This window comes from Prinia subflava, chromosome 25 (genome assembly GCF_021018805.1).
Source record: "Prinia subflava isolate CZ2003 ecotype Zambia chromosome 25, Cam_Psub_1.2, whole genome shotgun sequence".
NCBI lineage: Eukaryota > Metazoa > Chordata > Aves > Passeriformes > Cisticolidae > Prinia > Prinia subflava.
In genome coordinates this window covers 4,853,979-4,871,839 of record NC_086271.1, presented here as the reverse complement: position 1 = coordinate 4,871,839, position 17,861 = coordinate 4,853,979, and the positions used below count along the sequence as shown (strand labels likewise).

At 47.7% G+C, this 17,861-nt stretch overlaps 1 protein-coding gene across 3 annotated transcripts in view; it reads left to right on the top strand.

The window, feature by feature from the left end:
* Window positions 1–17,861, top strand: part of RAB6A (RAB6A, member RAS oncogene family) — a 40,560-nt gene that overhangs the window by 20,792 nt on the left and 1,907 nt on the right. The window contains exons 2-8 of one of the 3 annotated variants that reach the window (XM_063419431.1): window positions 4,035–4,093; window positions 6,584–6,637; window positions 8,051–8,167; window positions 8,224–8,329; window positions 10,101–10,212; window positions 10,903–10,996; window positions 15,911–15,977. In XM_063419431.1, the coding sequence (XP_063275501.1) occupies window positions 4,035–4,093; window positions 6,584–6,637; window positions 8,051–8,167; window positions 8,224–8,329; window positions 10,101–10,212; window positions 10,903–10,996; window positions 15,911–15,977 (609 nt within the window). The remainder of the gene's footprint in view (window positions 1–4,034; window positions 4,094–6,583; window positions 6,638–8,050; window positions 8,168–8,223; window positions 8,330–10,100; window positions 10,213–10,902; window positions 10,997–15,910; window positions 15,978–17,861) is intronic. The other 2 variants (XM_063419430.1, XM_063419429.1) reach the window with 2 other exon arrangements.

Here is a 17,861-nt window from a genome sequence, read left to right as displayed (position 1 = left end):
AGGATATTTCTTGGGTTTTTTTTTTCCCGATTGCTGACGCTTTGAAAGTTCTAAACAACCCCTAGGATGAAGTCAGCGATTTAAATGTGACTTCTGCAGAAGAACCGTGGACAAGATGTGAATCTCTGGTGTGATATGCCTAAGAAATTGAGAGGGGTATGTCAGACCTGCCCCTGGTGCATCACACAGCCCGAGTGGCACAATCCCAGTTACTTTTCCTGGCTGGTGCCTGAGCCCCTTGCAGACTCAGGCGACAAACGGCCCCGTAACAAATCCTGTTACAAATCCTGTGCTGGCAGGGAGGTGTTGGTGTTATCCAGGGGGTCTGTGCGCTCCTCCTCCCTGCCGGGCACCGGGAGCTGTGCGAGTGTCAGGGCTGGGGCTGCTGCTGGACACACGAGGCTCCCAGGAGCAGGGAAAAGGCAGCCTGCAAGAGTCAGATGGACGACCTTGGAATCTCTCCAGCGGCCGCTGTCGGATCAAAGCGCCTGGAGGCACGAGATCAGCGTATTGATCCCATCTTGCAGCTGAATTCTCGCTGTGAAATCCCTGCCAGGCAGGGGCTCCAGGCTCCCAGACAAGGGGCATCGATCCAGGTGACTCCATGAGCTGAAGGCCTGGAATTTAGCCCCTCCTGGTTCATGGCAATTCCGCTGATAGGAGCTTCACAACTTCCCCTCTTTTAACTCAGTCGTGTTTGGGCACTTGGCTGTTGTTGCCACGATTCATTTGCTGATTCAGAAGGGTGTTGGTGTTTGGGCATCTGCTGGTTTCTGTGCTGGACCAGTGATCAAACCTTTCCATTTAGGAGTTCCCTAATTTGATATATCAGAAGAGTCAACTTCTTCTTGTCCCAGAACATCTGAAAACACTGCAGCATTCCAGAATTCATGTGGATGGGGTGGGCAGCCAGTTTGTGATGGGAGACACCAGGTCCAGATTCTTCCAGAACTGATCCAGCTGAAGAAAACCGTCTGAACCAGTTAGATCTGAGCTTAAAAATTCCTGCTGGAGCTGGACCTCTACAGAAGTGTACATGGATAATTAGATGATACAAGGTGCTCTGGGGACTGGAGCCCCTCTGCTCTGGAGCCAGGCTGGGAGAGCTGGGGGTGCTCACCTGGAGAGGAGAAGGCTCCAGGGAGAGCTCAGAGCCCTTGCAGGGCCTGAAGGGGCTCCAGGAGAGCTGGAGAGGGACTGGGGACAGGGGATGGAGGGACAGGACACAGGGAATGGCTTCCCACTGCCAGAGGGCAGGGCTGGATGGGATTTTGGGAAGGAATTGTTCCCTGGGAGGGTGGGCAGGCCCTGGCACAGGGTGCCCAGAGCAGCTGTGGCTGCCCCTGGATCCCTGGCAGTGCCCAAGGCCAGGCTGGACATTGGGGCTTGGAGCAACTTGGGACAGTGGAAGGTGTCCCTGCACATGGCAGGGGGTGGAATGAGCTGGTCTTCAAGGTCCCTTCCAATGCCAAACCTTCTAGGATTTTATAATCACACCAGTCCCCTAAGCGGTGGTGTCTGAGGGACAACTGTGGGATTAGGAGCTGTTTGATGTGGAGTTCTTGCTGGATGGAAGGTTGGAGAGAGCCAAGAATTCATCTGGTGAAGCCATTTTTCAGCCTCTTAATGACAGAAGAATGTCCAGAACTGACATTCAGGTTTGAAACAAATGGTTTCTTTGGTTAATCGCTAATTTACTTGGCTTCCCTCCTCTTCAAAAGATTCTTGGATGCCTTGGATGTCAATTCCTAGAGTGGAATGACATCTGACAACTCTGCGTGCCAAGGAAGGGAGGAGAATCCCCTGCCCAGCTGAATAAGTTATTTTGAAGTTTAATTGCCTCCATTTCCCAGTTCTGTGCCCTTCCTGCTCGGATTGTGGTCAGACTCAGCTTTTAACTGTTAGATCTTGATCTACAGAGGGAAAAGTGGCTGGAGACAACTTTTCCTGAGAAATGAGTCACTTCTGCCCCTCACCTTTCAGCTGCTTGCTGTGAACTCGGCAAGCTGCCTGGTTTTTTGACAAAAAGTTCCTTCTCAGCTCCTGAATCATTTGAGATTTTCCCTCACTCACTGTAGCACAGCTGTCAGTGTGTCCACTCAAAGCAAACCCTACCCTCAGCATTTCCTCCCCCACTTCTGTCCCTCCAAGGATGTGATATTGACCTTTTTCTTGGAGTTATTCCAGCAGCATACCAGGAATATTTTGGCGTAAAGGATATTGCATTGCTGACTAATGCTGCCCTGGACATCATTAGTATGTGGAAATTTTTCCAAGAGATTAAATTAACTCACTGGATTGGAAAAAAAAAAAAAAAACAAACCCAAACCAACATCTTAATGAAACAAAGCTGAAGTGTCTTATCAGTTCCTTGGTCTATAACCCCCGGATTATTTACCCAGTTGCTTCCCATCTGGATTTTAAGCAGCTGGTTGTTCTTGTCTCTGTGTATTACCTTGTTCTGCTTCTCCCTGCTGAGCTTCATTTGCCTCTTGAGGTCATTTTGGCATTTTCCAAGATGAATTTGAATTCTGAATCTGTCCTCTCTCTTGCTTGCAATCACTCTCAGATTAATGCCTTTCTGGGAATTGGAGAAACATACGGCCAGCAAGGCAGAACAGAAATTAGAGATACAGTGGGAACTGTGGCCTTTCGTCCCTGCCAGGATTTCTAAAAGGAGTCAGTTTGGGTGTTTTAAAAGGAGGAATGGCAGTGCCTCTGTATTCATGGAATTAAAACTGTGAGCAGTTGGTGTTATACCATCTCGATCTGCTGCCTGTCAACATAAACCTGGGTCTGTTCAGAGAAGAAATGTCTTGGAACTAAGTCCATTAGGATGCTCTCTCCAAATGTTAGTTGAAGTGGATATTTAAATATAAACAAGCCAAGCAGTACCTTATTTCCCCCCTCTTTTTGTGAAATGAGTGAAGGTAAGGCAGAAAGGCTCCAGGAATAAACAGAACACTTTCATATTGTGTGATTTGTGGACAGATCCCATCCAAAACACGTCACTCAGAAGGGAAAAGTTTTCTGGAACACTTCATTGTCCTTCAGGGATTGTGAGTTACCAAAGTAAATAATTTCTTGGGTGAGATTGAATAATTAAATGGGGCTGTTTGCATCAGTGGCCACGTGAGGAAAACCATCTTGTTTGTGATGCTGCAGATCAATTCCTGGGATTCAGCCTGTGCTGCAGTGGGAGGGGATTGGGTTTGCTTGTCTGTGTCTCCTGAGGATTGTCACTGGGTCTGGAGTGAATCCCTCCTCTCCTCACAGCAGCTCGTGGCTGTTTGTCCTGCACCAGCTCAAGCTGCTCAGCACATCCATGGGACAAATCCGAGTAAGGGATTCAGGAATCATTCCCATCTGGGATGTGCTGCTTCCAAAAACCTACTCAGTGGAAAGAGTATTTGCTATGCCTTTGTGAAGGCAGCTTTTTAACTTCGTGGGAAACCTGATTCTGCCTCCAGAGCAGAATATGTTAGAAATTCACGTGGGAATTCAGATTCTGATGTGGGAAAATCTCATCTCTCTGAGGCTGTCTGCCGGGTTCCTGTTTGTTTAGCCCCTTGTCAGAGTTAAGTGAAGATGAAAATTGTGCTTATTTGGGATACTGGAGGCCAGCTCTGCTGTGATGTTGGTCTTAGAGGAGTAGAAAACAAGTGTTATGTGGATGGGGGGGGTTTTCAAGTGAATCATTCACATGTTTTATGAGTGAGAAGAGCTTTTTGCTGCTAATAATTAGTTAAAGGGGCTGTTAAATTCATTCAGTTCAACTCAAATTACTGAATGACTTGGTAGAAAACAGAGCAATGAAACTAATTTTCATCTCAGATCACAAATATTTAAGAGTGATGCTTGGGAATGATACAGGGGGAAAAACGACTTTACAGTTGTCAATAACTGCTCTTGGTCTTGCAGGAAGTTAAAGTGCACACTATGGATCTGTTGCACACAATAAACCATTTTAACTCTCTTTCTTAAAACTTGCTCTGAAATTGGTTCTTGAATCCATGTTTTTGTTCTCCTTTTAGTGGGGAAGACTTCCTTGATCACCAGGTTCATGTATGACAGCTTTGACAACACCTACCAGGTAAATTAATCCATGTTTTTGTCTTGTGCAAGACTCCTCTGCTGGCATGTCTTCCATTGCAGGAAAAGTCATTCCAGATGAGCTGGAATGACCATGGGATTCCCAATTGTAAAATCCTAATTTTAATCACCTTCCAGAGTGGCACTTCTGGGTTGGATTCTGCTCCAGGAGTTTACCTGTGGTTCTAAAAGAATACCCAAGGCACAGCCAGGGAATAGCAATTGTTAAGTCTGCCAGAGGTTTTTTTTTCCCCTCCATTTTCTACCAGACTATCACAGATCTAATCCCTCTGTGTGGGTAACACAACAGGTACCCAGCTCTTTTAAACAACAAGTTGACACAAGCTAGAAAAAAATAGAAAATGTAGAAAAAAAAAAAAAGGAATTTAGGAGGTTTGGAAAACAGTTTTACAAATTAGCACTGTTTGGTCCAGGAGAACAGTCAGTGTTGCCCACTCCCAGAATTTAGCATGAGCTTGAAATGTGGTGAGATATAAAAGTACTTCAGTTTCCTGAAGTGTGTCTCCTCCAAGCAGAACATGTTTCATGACTGGGTTACAGTTGGTGATGTTCTGGATACAGCAAACTGAGAAAAATCTGTTCTCTGGTGTCTGGGAAGGTTTTTTTAGGGGGGTGGGAGGAGAAGGGAATAGAAAAAAGAAGCGAAAAAAAGGAAAACGTGGTTCTCCTGTTCCTCAGTGTCTACCCAAGGATCTCATGGAATTCAGAGATTTCCCTCCTGCCTCCTTCAGTAATTCCTCCTTGTTGCTGCTAGGGAAAAAGGAGATGTGGAGTTCTCCCTGAGCTGTGGGAAGAGCCAGGCTTGCACAGTGTGGGAGGGCTGGAGCACTCGTCACTGCTCCCGAGGCAGCAAATGTCCTCACAGATTCCTCCCACTGTCACTGCGTGGACATTGAAGGCAGTTCTTCTATTTGAGCTGGGATTCCACCCCGCCACACCAGTATTTTTCTTTTAGGACTGCTCCTTTTCCTTATTGAGTCTGTGTCCCAGTTCTTCCTTGAGGAGGTTTGAGCCTACGTGCTTTAGGATCATACGGGTGTCACCATGGAAAGGTGGTCTGATGTAATATGTGAGATGATTGCAAAATCAGTGAGTGGCACTTACAACAGTGAGGAATCCTAAGGGCTCCCAAGGCTTGGATTTAGGCATCAGTGCTGCCTGCCCAGTTTGGATGTTAATGGACTTGGGTCAGAGCCATTTGTCCAAACCCCTTGGTTTTCCTGGAGATGTGACTGAGGTGGGGCCGTACCTCCTATTGTGCTGTAGCTGGAAGAAGGAATCAGTCACAAAAGCTCCAGGAATTTTGGCCAAAAACACTGCCTGTTGCAGACATTTTTGGATGCCCAGGATTCTCTAGAGACCCCTGAGAGCCCAGTATTTATTGCCAATGCACATCACACCCTGATCATGGATAACTGGAGCAGGAGGTGAGTTCAGGGACAATCTGCTCGTTCTGGACGTTTCTGGCAGATTTTGAATGCACACTTTTCTGAAACCTATCATTTGAACATGGGGTTTTTATGTTCAGCTGTTAAAAATAGAAAGCTGCCATTTAATAAAATCCGTGCTGTGCATTGGATTCCTTTTGCTCGCTGCTGGATGAGAGGAATTCAGCTGTGTCCCTCTGCATTATCAGTAAGAACTTCCTGTACTGTGTCAGAAGCCCAAACACCTGGAATAAAACCGTGTGATTGGAGGTGTTTATTTTGCTAGGAGCGAATCCTCTCCATGGACATGCTGGGAATGATTTCCTTTGTGCTGTGGCCCCACGTGTCACGTACCATAGAAGATCTATTTTAGTAAAATTCTGGTATATAGGGTATGCTGGAATCCACACTTTGATAATGCTGCTTCCCTGTGTTGTGGTAAGGCAGGCTGGGAGAGGAGAGGGCTCCAGGGAGACCTTAGAGCCCCTTCCAGAGCCTAAAGGGGCTCCAGGAGAGCTGGAGAGGGACAAGGTGTGGAGGGACAGGACAAGGGGAATGGCTTCCCACTGTCATGAAGATGTTCTCCTGGAAGCTCCCACTGGTTTCGGGAAGTTTGGGTGCAGTTCAGGATGAGCCTAGCTTTAGTGGTTGTTAGGGATCATGTAGGTGTCTGCCTTAATCTGCCTGGAAAAGTGAAGATCCATGGAGATATTTGGCAGTTGGGAGGAAGACAGTGTGCCCACATATCCTGATTGAGCTGGGGGACACCAGTTTGTCACATACATAAAAATCCCTGCTGCTACCCAAATGTGTGGATTAAACTGTCAAGATGCATGAACTGGAGTCAAGCTTAAAACCTTTTGTGCTTTAAGGAGTTGTTCTGGTCGTGGATATATTAAACAAATTGCTTATTGAATCAAGCTATATCTTAAAAATACGAAACACAACCTGTTTTTCCTGCAGCTGCTGCTGCTCCCCTGAAAACCACTGCAGGTGTTCTGACATATTTTTTAAGAGCTCTTGGTTTTCTCATCTCTTCACAGGCAACAATTGGCATTGACTTCTTATCGAAAACCATGTACTTGGAGGATCGAACAGTGAGTAAGATTTTGTTGCCTTTCTCTGTGAGCAGTAGGAATGAGGACCAGCATCTGGTTTTGTGCAGCCCACACTGCTGAGATCACTGGGAAGCACAGGCTGAGCCTTCATCTCCCAGCTGCTTCCAGGCTGACAAGTGCTGTGGAGACACAGCGCAGTGGGGATGGGCAATCCTCATTTGCTGTGTGTGTGCAGGGCTCTCAGGCACAGTTTGGGAGTGGCACAAGGTGCCTTAGTGTCACCCTCTGTGCAGAAGGAGATGGCACAGATAATTTGAGGAGTGAGTGATGGTGGGAATCTGGAGAAAGTGCTTAACCCCTTCAGCTTTTGTTGCCACAAGACAGAAAGGTAAAATACCAATTGCCAGATGTGGCCAGTTAATAGCTGGCTCCATCTCCTTAATACTCCTTGTTTAGAAAGAAGGTGGCCTCAGATGAGTTCACAAATGAGACCAGTTTCCTTGCTTGGTGCAGTTTTAGCTCATCAAGTGAAATCACTCCTCTGTGCAAGCAAAGCTCTGGTTTCAAATGAGCTCAGATTCTTAATTAAGAAATTCAGCCTCAGTTGAGCTATTTGCAGAAACAGAACTGCAGTACTGCAGAAGCTTGTGGTACTGGATAAACTCCCAATAGAAGGGATTGGATAAACCCCCAATAAATGGGATTGCATGGGAAGTGCCTGAGGGATGAGATTTGCTTTCCATGGCCAAACTGGCTCTTGCACACCTTGCCATACGTGTTGCTTTTAGCGTGTCTTGCCTTTTCTTCCAGAAACTTGTTGGTAAGAGCCATTCAGCCTCTCTGTGCCTGTTACTTAGCAGTTCAGAGCTATAACGAGCATTTTATCCTCGAAAATCTGGCATGAGTAGCTTTCCCAGCTTTTCCACCAGCAGCCATCCTTCATGCTGCTGGAGGTTGCCTGTGTGAGTCCTGAGGGAGGAGAGCAGAGCTTGAAGGGAGAGAACTGGAGGTGAACATTTCACAGACTCACTCAGGCTGCAAGAGCCCTCCAAGACCAAGTCCAACCATTCCCCAGCACTGCCAAGGCCACCACTAGCCCACGTCCCCATGTGCCACCTCCACACCCTTCTGAACACTTCCAGGGGTGGTGATTCTATCACTTCAGCCGCAGCTTTCTTGTTGGTCCCCTCAGTTTGGAAGCTGAGCCATTCCACTGCTCCCCTTTTGGGAGGGAAGCATTTTTTGGGAAGCTGCGCCCTCCCCTAGTTTGGCTGCTGTTACCCCTTGGGAGAGATTGCTGTAAGGAGACAGTGTCCTGCTGCTCCCAGTCCCCAGGCACCTCCTGCATGAGTTTGTCCTTTTTACTTAGCTCTTTAGGAAAACAGTGAAACATTTCTTTACTCTTTCATTATTAGTGGCAGTTTGGCTTTTTTAATTTTCTCCCACCCACAGATCAGGTTGCAGCTGTGGGATACTGCGGGTCAGGAACGTTTCCGTAGCCTCATTCCCAGTTACATCCGTGACTCTGCTGCTGCTGTAGTAGTTTACGATATCACAAGTAGGTATTTTGCACTGGGTTTGACCTTCTTTCTTATTTTTCTTGCTTGTTTGACTGATTTTGTTAGGTACGGTTGCAATTATGGGACACAGCAGGTCAAGAGCGGTTCAGGAGCTTGATTCCTAGCTACATTCGTGACTCCACTGTTGCAGTTGTTGTTTATGATATCACAAGTGAGTGGGGGGAATTCTGCATTTCTAATCCTCTGCCCTTTTCATCCTCTAGCTTAGCTTTGCATGTCCTCTCACGTCATCTGCTTGGGCTTCATCCTGGCATGACAAAAACGTGGTTTCTCTGCTTGTTTCACACAAGCCCCGTGGTTGCTGCTGGTGTAATGCATAAATTGTCTCACAGATACCATTTTAACCCTGCCCTACCCCATTTTCTTCAGTCCTCCAGTCCTGCCTGCTCTCGTTGCACTCTTCCATCTGCCTTTTGGTCATAACATCACCTGTGACTTTTGGTTTTCATGTCCATGGGTATCTGAACTCTCACACTGGAGACTTTTGTAGCTTGCTCCACCTCATTCACCCTCCCTCACCAAACGAAATCTGGGTACGGGCTGGCGGGGAGAGCGCATTAACATCACATTTTCCTTGGAATCAGCCACTCTCACATGCTGCAAAATGTAAAACTTACCACTAAGCCCTTACCCTTTAACAATTGCTCTTTCATTTCTTACTAAGGTATGTACATTTTTGTCAACTAAAATATTAGTGCTTCTTCAGCCCTGCTCCTTCTGTCCCTCCCCTCAGTCCACACACCCCTTACTTACCAGTTCCTGCATTGACAAAGAGCAGAAATTCTATTTTAGGGGATCTAAACCTTCAGACAATTTCAGTTCTAAACCAGAACTGGCTGAGAACAATGGCCTCATTCTACACAAATGCATAAGTTCTTGTCCTCTGATTTATAAATACTGGAAGATTACAGCCAGGAATAAGGGCTTTACCTAGAAAAGCTCTAATTGTTAAAAATGGCACCTTCCTTTGAGCTAAAATTACAGGTTAGCCGTGAACTCTGATTTTTTTCCTGACCCAGCAAATTCAATATTGCCAGGCAGTAAAGAGAATTAAGACTGGCAAGTGATCAAGTCTTGGCTGTCTAGCACGCAATATATTACTTTGCAGTAGAAGCCATTAAAAAAATCAATACTTTTCAAGAACTGCTGCAGAGCCCCCCCCCTCCTTTCGAAGTACTGAAACTACTTGGGCTGCTCAGATGCTCTTTGTGTCACTAACTGGCAAATGCTGAGCTCTATGGCAGCTTCCCTCCAACTCCTTTTTCCCTGTGGGATGCAACTGCTCAAGCACCGTGCAGTCTGGAATTCTTACCTTGCAGCTTTTGAGGATGTAGCATTAAGTGGTTAAATTTCTGGTTTTTATGCAAAGATTCAGGGATTGTTTTGAAGGCAAGTGTTCAGTGCCACGGGAGTTGCTGCTATGTTGTATAACCCTGGATTCCCCAGAGAAAATAAAAAGCGATTGGTTCAAGTGCACAAAATGCAAGGCTGGGATTGAGGACTTTGAGAAGCAGTGGAACTGTAGGAACCCCTGTAGGTGCACAAGCCATGAGCAGTGTAGAGTGCAAAAATTAATCCCCACTCCCTAGAGAAAACACTTTATGTTGAACTAAAAAACAAGGACCTGAAACACAGTGATAAGGCTTTTCATTTTAGATGCTATCAAACCCAAATTATGGCTGGGCTCAGTTCCCTCCGTGGCTTTGAGCCCCCCTGTAGTGAAGCACTTGCCCATCTCAAATGAATGCCAGAGCTTCCGTGTCCTTTGGTGGGGCAGATTCAGGGTTTCACTCACTGATTCTTCATCCCCCTCTCCGCCGGCTCCACAGAACGTGAAGCTTTTCTTTCCAAGTGCAGCTGTGTTTCCTGGTGAGCTGTGAGGGACAGCTGCAGTGCTAACCCTCTCCACTGTTCTCTGATAGATGTAAACTCCTTCCAGCAAACCACAAAGTGGATCGACGATGTCAGAACGGAACGGGGCAGCGATGTCATCATCATGCTGGTGGGAAATAAAACAGACCTAGCAGATAAGAGGTATGCAGGAATAATCCAGCTTTCAAATGCTTTGCTTACTCTGCTGCTCTTTGCTCTTATTTAAAGGAGTATATTTAATTTTTTTTTTTTTTTGTGGCTAGAGAAATCCCTATTTTAAACCCTCTTTCTCTTGGCTAAGCTAAATTTCCATCACAGTGCTGTGAATGAGTTGAGAAACCATCACCAACTTGTACAGATGTCAGGAGAGAAGGGGTTGTTGACTACAGCCCACACCAGTGAATGAATAAACTGGTTACAAATATTTGTTCTTAATAATGTTCTGCTTAATGGGTGGAACACATATCCAGGGAGAAACGGGACAAAATTCTTCCCACATGAGATGGTTGGACTTTTGTTAAAACAGTTTGGTTTTGATGATTATTTTTGGACTGTGATTGCTGATTGTTCAGACATGAAAGCACAGCTTCCTGGGCAGGGATTTGGGGCAGAACATGTGGCTGTTCTGCTGGAATGCAGAGTTCTGCCTTGGGAGCCAGGCGTGCCATGGAAGTGAAGTGGTGGTATCTGTCAGCAGCTGTACATTCCATGCAGGAAAACAAAACTTTCAAGTGCTTTCAGATAAAGCACTTTAAGGTTGTTTTTTTTTTTTCAAGTGTAACAAATCTTAATTATTAAGGTATTTCTCCAGGTTTGGAGTTTTTTCCCCTAACTCTGTGTTTTCTTCCCCAGACAAGTGTCCATTGAGGAAGGAGAAAGGAAAGCCAAAGAGTTGAATGTAATGTTCATTGAAACTAGTGCAAAAGCAGGATACAATGTAAAACAGGTGAGTGGCCGCTGTTAACATACCCTTGTGGGAGGAGCACTTCCCTGGATCCTGGGAAGCAGTGAAAGGCCTTTTGAACTGATGGGACTGCACAAAAATGAGAGTTGATGTCCTGAGATGAGCTGTGGCTCTTTAAATTCAGACCTGGAGAAGATACAAATTCGTGGGTGTCTCCACAGAGCAAACACACATGTGGAATGCTGTGTTCAGCTCCCTGTCCCCCAGGAACAGGAGGACTTGCAAGTCCAGAGGAGCCCCAGAGCTGCTGCAGGGCTGGAGCCCCTCTGCTCGGGAGCCAGGCTGGGAGAGCTGGGGGTGCTCACCTGGAGAGGAGAAGGCTCCAGGGAGAGCTCAGAGACCTTGCAGGGCCTGGAGGGGCTCCAGGAGAGCTGGAGAGGGACTGGGGACAGGGGATGGAGGGACAGGACACAGGGAATGGCTTCCCACTGCCAGAGGGCAGAGTTAGGTGGGACATTGGGAAGGAATTCTTAGCTATGAGGGTGGGCAGGCCCTGGCACAGGGTGCCCAGAGCAGCTGTGGCTGCCCCTGGATCCCTGGCAGTGTCCCAGGCCAGGCTGGATGGAGCTTGGAGCAGCCTGGGGCAGTGGAAGGTGTCCCTGCCCATGGCAGGGGTGGCACTGGGTGCTTTAAGGTCCCTTCCAACCAAACCATCAGGGATTCTGTGTGTATGGATGACATTCTATGTATATTTTCTACATGTAGTTGCACAAATGGTTTCTATGCAGAAGGGTATCAGGAGTAATAAAACAGGATTATAAACTACTTCATGTTCTAGACAGGACTAAAGAGTCTCTCATTAAAATGTCCCTTGGCTTTGTCTCTAAGTACCAAAATGATTCCCTATATAATGGGATAATTATAGCAGTGTTAACTCAGAGCTGTTTCACTGCATCACCCACCATGGACGTGTTGGCTTCCAGGGTCCCCCAATTATCCTGCCACAACAGAGGCTGCCTTGTAATTAAGGTTTGGATTCTGTGCTGCAATCCTTAATGAGTGCTTAGACCTGGGGGTGTACACAGAGAGCAGTTGCCTCACTGAGAGGAGTGATGGTGATGATGATGATGATGATGATGATGATGGCAGAGCTCCACACTCCCTCTTTCCTTGAGGGAGTTTCTGTGCCCTGCCACATTTCCAGAGGTTCTGTAGCCAAGCCTGTGAGGGAGATGTGGTTTTCAGGGCCAGCTGGAACCCTGAGGATTTGATGGTTTGCAAAAATGTGAGTGGATATTCAAAAATAATTAAAAATGGATTTTTCTTACCAGTTTTGATCCATATGTTGCAATCGTGGACTGGGATGCTCAAGGATTTCAAAGCTACTCTGTGTTCTAGAATATTTGTAACTCTCATTTTTATTAGTTTAATAAGTAGCTGTTTAAGCAGGTATCAAAGGATAAGGCTTTTAATACCACCACTTAGACAGTTTGCTGTTTCCTTGCAGCTTCTCTATTAAATTGTGTGAAATTATTTTAGTAACTTAGCAATAAACTCTCTCCCAGTGAGATGGGAAAGTACAACTGCAGAATGGATCCCCTTCCCATAACCTGTGTAAAGTCCTTAATAAGCTGAATGCAAATCTGACCTTCCCATAACTGATAACTTCTCTCCACAATATATTCTGATCCTGCAGAACAATCACTAAGTTAATTTTCATACAGAATTTTCATCCAGGAGCAGCTGAATTTCTTGTCCTGCTCAGGGAGGGAATGGCTGTGACTCCTCCAGCTGCTCCTCACCACTGGGAATCCAGGGGACTTTTGTCCTTGGGTGCTGCTTTTAGGTTCTGGTTCATCCTTTTCTGCTGGAAGGCAGCACAGATAAGAGGGAAAGGAGTGGATAGGAGTGAAATGAGTGCCTCCAGCTCCCTGCAGGCCCAAAGGGCTGGCTTTGTGCTGGGACCCCAGCAAGTGAGATGCTCTGTATTTCCAGCAGCAGCTGTTCCAGTGCCAGGAGCTTCTACCAGCAAAGAAGCAGAGGGGACTGTGCTGCTGCCAGGCTTTTTCTGCCATTCCCTGTGTCAGGAAAGAGGACAGCTCTGAGGATGGCACATCAGTGCTAGGTGCTGTTGGATCTGTGACTGCAGAGCTGTTTGCAGTCCCTAGGGTCTTTCACACCCCGTGTTCCTTCTGTTCCTTCTTTGGGCAGGGAAGGAAAATGAGGGGATGTTAGGGAATAAAAGTGGAGGTAGCGTTATTGTGGGGTTAAACTGATGCAGCAGAGGGGAAAAGATTGGCTTTTGGATCCTGAAAAGGCTGATTGCCAGGGGAGCCATAAGCTGGAGAAGTAGATAGCTTGCTCCTTTTAATGCAGAGAACTGTAGTCTCTGATTCATTCTGTCAGCCCTGAATAAGCCTTAAAAGACTTTGCGATTCCTGCTCTGTCTCGGCAGTCTGTATTTCAGGGAATCTTATTGTTAGTCCGTGGATTTCATGCCCAGAATATGTCAGGGTTCATTTTGCTGTCTTGTAGAAAGAGAGGGGAGGGAGAGCCCTTGAACTCCTCCCTCCAGCAGTACCTGGCACACTCCACGCTGGCCCTGGAAGGGCCAGGGGATGAATGTGGTCCTTGGCAGAAGAACTTTCTCACGGCAGCAGCTCTGAGCACAGCCCCTCTGTGACCCTGTTCTCACAGAGCTGGGCTCTTTCTGCTGTCTTCTGATTCTTATCCATCTGATGGGCAAGAATTATCCTCAGAGTTGCAGAGAATGAGAATTAGGGAGAGATTTTTGTTTGCCTTGTGTTGGGGAACAGGTTTCTTGCCCGGCTTTTCCATCTGGACAGTGATCCTCCTGTCCTTTCCATATTGCTGCTGGAGTGTGGCTGAAAACTGGTTTATGCCTGCAGTCCTTTGTGCCCCTGATCTGCTGGGATTTATTGGCTGGAGTAGCAGGAAAGGCACAGTTTGGCAAATGACTTGAAACTGATGGTGCGAGATGAGGCTTTTTTCCAGAGTTTCTATCAGGAAGCAGATTGCAGAGTTGAACGCTGGAAGAGAGTTTGGGTGGCTTTTAGTCTTTCAGCTGCTGCATTTAACTCCTGCTCGGAGAAAAAGTCCTGGATGCTAATCAAAACTTGTGTTTTTATACCCACACAAACATTTAAACATGTACATGTGTGTACAGACACACACTGGCTCGGGGCTGACAGCACCAGGAAGCTCTGAGGGCCCTGTGGGAAGGCTGCTTTCCAACCATCAGGAAGTTTCCCTAATTGGATTTATTCACATATGCTGGGGCTGATAAGCAGACGGTTAATAAGAAATAAAGTTGATTTTTCTTAGTTGCCGAATTCCTATTTTTAGTCTGATAATTTAGGGGAGAAATACTGCTAAAAGCATCATTTTATTCCTGGTCTTAATGTAAAGCAAGGATTACTGTGTTTTAAACAGCCTTTCTGTCAGCAGTGTGGTTTAAGTGCAGGAATTCCAGTTGATTCCATCAGCTGAGGATTTTTTAGACTCCTCACCCTTCCTCTGTGTGGGCATTCCTGCTGTGTGTTTAGGTAGAGTTTAGCATCTGGAATTTTGTTATTTCCTGGTTGGCATATGAAGATTTCCCTGAGGTTGTCAGGGAAGCTGGAAGAAGGTCCAAGTTAATGACAAACGTTCACAGAAACACAGAGCAGGGAGTTACTAAGCTTTTTTACTTTGGAACTGTTGGCTGAAATTAGGGAGTTACGTCAAGTTGCGACTTCTCAGACCCCTGTCCTTGGCTCAGATTCCAGTGTGTGCTGGATTCCTGCCAAGAAAGATCCCAGACAGACCTCTGGGTGAGGTTGGAGGGGGCTGTCCAGCCACCAAAGTCTTCCTGATTGTCTCTCCAGCATCGTTGGGACACTGGGAGCCCACTGGGGAAGGCCCTTGGGCAGGGACCCGCGCGGCTGGCCGGGTACCCCCATTCCTGATGTAAACAGGCTGGCAGTGGCTGGGCTGGGTTTTCTGCTGTGGAAAGTGGGTCACTGGGAATAAGTGGTTTAGCTTGGTGTCATTTGAGGAGAGGCAGGAAAATGTGCAGTAATGGAACACGCCAGGCCTGACGTCAGAGCCGCACCGCGCCATCCGGGACTCCCGCGCGGCCCCGGGGATGGAGCAGGAGCACGTGATGGACGGAGGGCATCCTGGGCAGGGGGCACAGGCAGCTGAATTCAGGGCCATTCTCCTGCATTAGTAGGGGCACATCTGAGGGGTTCTCGCCCAGAGGGCCCAGGAAAAGCTGTGTGGTGGGAATGACAAGTCTGAGCCTCAGGGGCACAGGTGGGAAATACACGAGAGGGAATCGGTCCCATTCCATCTTGCCTCCTTCAAGTGGAGTGAAACTGTGAGGAGAGTTTGGAGTTCAGACCTTGCTGGGAAAGTGGAGATAGCATTCAAGGCTTTGGATGCATTTGTTCTGTGCTTTATGCCCTGAATGTGGATGTAGGATAACCATGGAGTGGGCACCAAAAGATGAGGATTAGCTTTGGGCGCACTCCTTTGTCTGAGGCTTGGAAGAAATCCTTTCCATACATCCCTTTTTTTGACACTCTTCCACGTGTGTCAGCTTGGGTGTGTTTGCCTTCATCAGCATGTCCGTGCTCCCCTGTAATCCTCTGGGAGGTGCAAAAATCTATTTCCCACCTGCCATGGGGAGGTTGTTGGGTGTGAGGTGAAATGCTGGATCCCACCCATCCTATTTGCAGAGAAGGTACAGGAGGTTTGCTGCCTGCAGCTGCCTGATCTCCACTAACAAGAGCTGTGCTTTGCCCTTTTCTAGGAATAAAGGTTATGTTTGGTGTCAGGATTTTGGGGCTGAGCAGTGTAAATAGTGCTGGGGGATGTGTTGAATCATTGTTTGAACTGCCTCAGCCGGGGGGAGCCGTTGTTTTCATCTGTTCCCTGTGTGGTTCTTTGCAGCTCTTCCGACGCGTGGCAGCTGCCTTGCCTGGGATGGAAAGCACACAAGACAAAAGTAGAGAAGACAGTATCCTTTCTGTGCCTGTGCCAGGCGTTACCCCGGACGAGGAAAATCAGCTGCAGCCGTCGCTCAGCTCGTGGACATCCCAAAAAGAGGGGGAATAGGGGCAGGTAACCTTCGAGCTGAGGAAGGAGGATCGGTGGGTTGGAGGTGCTGAGGGTGGAGGCAGCAGAGGAAAGAATGGTGATCCTAAAGGATTCTTAGCTTGGTGCTTGAACGTGTGGGAGGTGGGAGGAAACAGCTGCAAAGAGGTCTGAGCAAAAACCCCCGTGGCTCTTGCAGATCTGACGGACAGAATCCAAACTCAAACCATCCTTGGAGGGACCTCTGAAGGCCCCTTCTCTGACCCTCCTGCCTAGAGCAAGGCTGACTCCCAAACTGAGACAGTTTCTTCAGGTCACATTCATGGGAACTTGGGAAATCTCCAAGGATGGAGATCCCATAACCTCCCAGGGCAGGCATCCCATAGCCTGGACCCCAGGCAGCATCTCTGTGGTGGGAGGGAGAAGACTCCACTGGTGGGATCAGTCTCAGCCAGGGGAAAGCAGGTGGCCTGAGGGATGGAAAAGGCTTGAAAAGCAGGATGGCTACACTGGAATCACTGACCTGGCCAGGTGGGTGTGCTTGGAATAGAAGCTTTTCCAGGGTTGTTGGTTTTATTTGATCAAGGATCATGGAGCTGGTAAACGGAGGAGAAATTGTGCCTTGGAGGAAGGAAGTCCCAGGAACTGGGAGTGGGACAAGCCTGGCACTGAAATTCTGTCAGAGCATCAGATGCATGGGGAAAAGAAGGATTTGGGAAGCTGGGGATTGCAGCTGCTGAGGCACAAGCTTTGTGTGATAGGAACTTGAGTGATCAGAAATACTTTGTTATGCAGGTCCCCTAAAGGTTAATGAGCAACAATCTTTATTAATGAGGGGGGGTAGAGTGCACAGGCAGGGGCTGTGGCAGAGAGTTTGATCCCCAGTCTCTAAATGGGAGTGCATTTAGGGCACTGGGAGTTGGTTGGGCTTGCTGCAGCCTGCAGATAGCAGGGATGGATTGCATCCTCTCTTGGGCAGCTGCATTAGGATTAACAGGGGCACTTTTGCACAGCATGGAGGGTTCAAGGATCTTGACCCATTCATGCTCTGAGATGAAGCTGGCAAGGCTCATGTCAAGCATCTCCAGCTTGAACACACTTCAGGCTTTAAATCAGCCAAATGGACCAAACACTGGAGATGAATTGCCTGTCTTCTGTCTCTGTTTCTGTGTTTATTTTCTCCAAACCTCTTTAGAAAGCGACTTCAACCCCCTGAAGAAAAGAGTTGGAATTACAAGCAGTGTGATCTGTTTGGCTCTGTGTTCTCTGATAAGGGGAGCGCTGGAGACTTGAGGTGAACAGCTCTGAGCTGGGGATTAGCATTCAAAGCCCCTCCTGGGAAAGGCTCTGCGAGGCTGGAGCTGTCGGGCATCCGCTGGGAACTGGAGTGCTGCAGAGGGAGTCGCTTATCGCAGGCAGCTTCTGAGCAGCCAGCTCTGCAGTGACCTTCAGGGACATCAGCTGTCACTGGGAGGGGGACTCCAGGCTGGTGGCAGGGCTTTGCTGGGAGGTTTAACTGAGCAAGGGCTGCTGAGGAGACCAGGGTGGCACGGCCGGAGCTCTGGGGGTGAGCAGTGTGCAGCGGTGCCCAGGAAGAGCTGGGATTTAAATCCCACTCCCAGAGGGATTTAAAGCCCTGTGGATGTGGCACTTGGGGACATGAGATACTGGTGGCCTTGGCAGTGCTGGAGGAGCAGGTGGACTTGAAGATCTCAGCGGGCTCTTCCAACCTGAATGATTCTGTGGTTCTGCAGAAGCGGTGGTTAGACCCTTCAGTGTATCCATGCATCTTTAATTCCCACAGCAA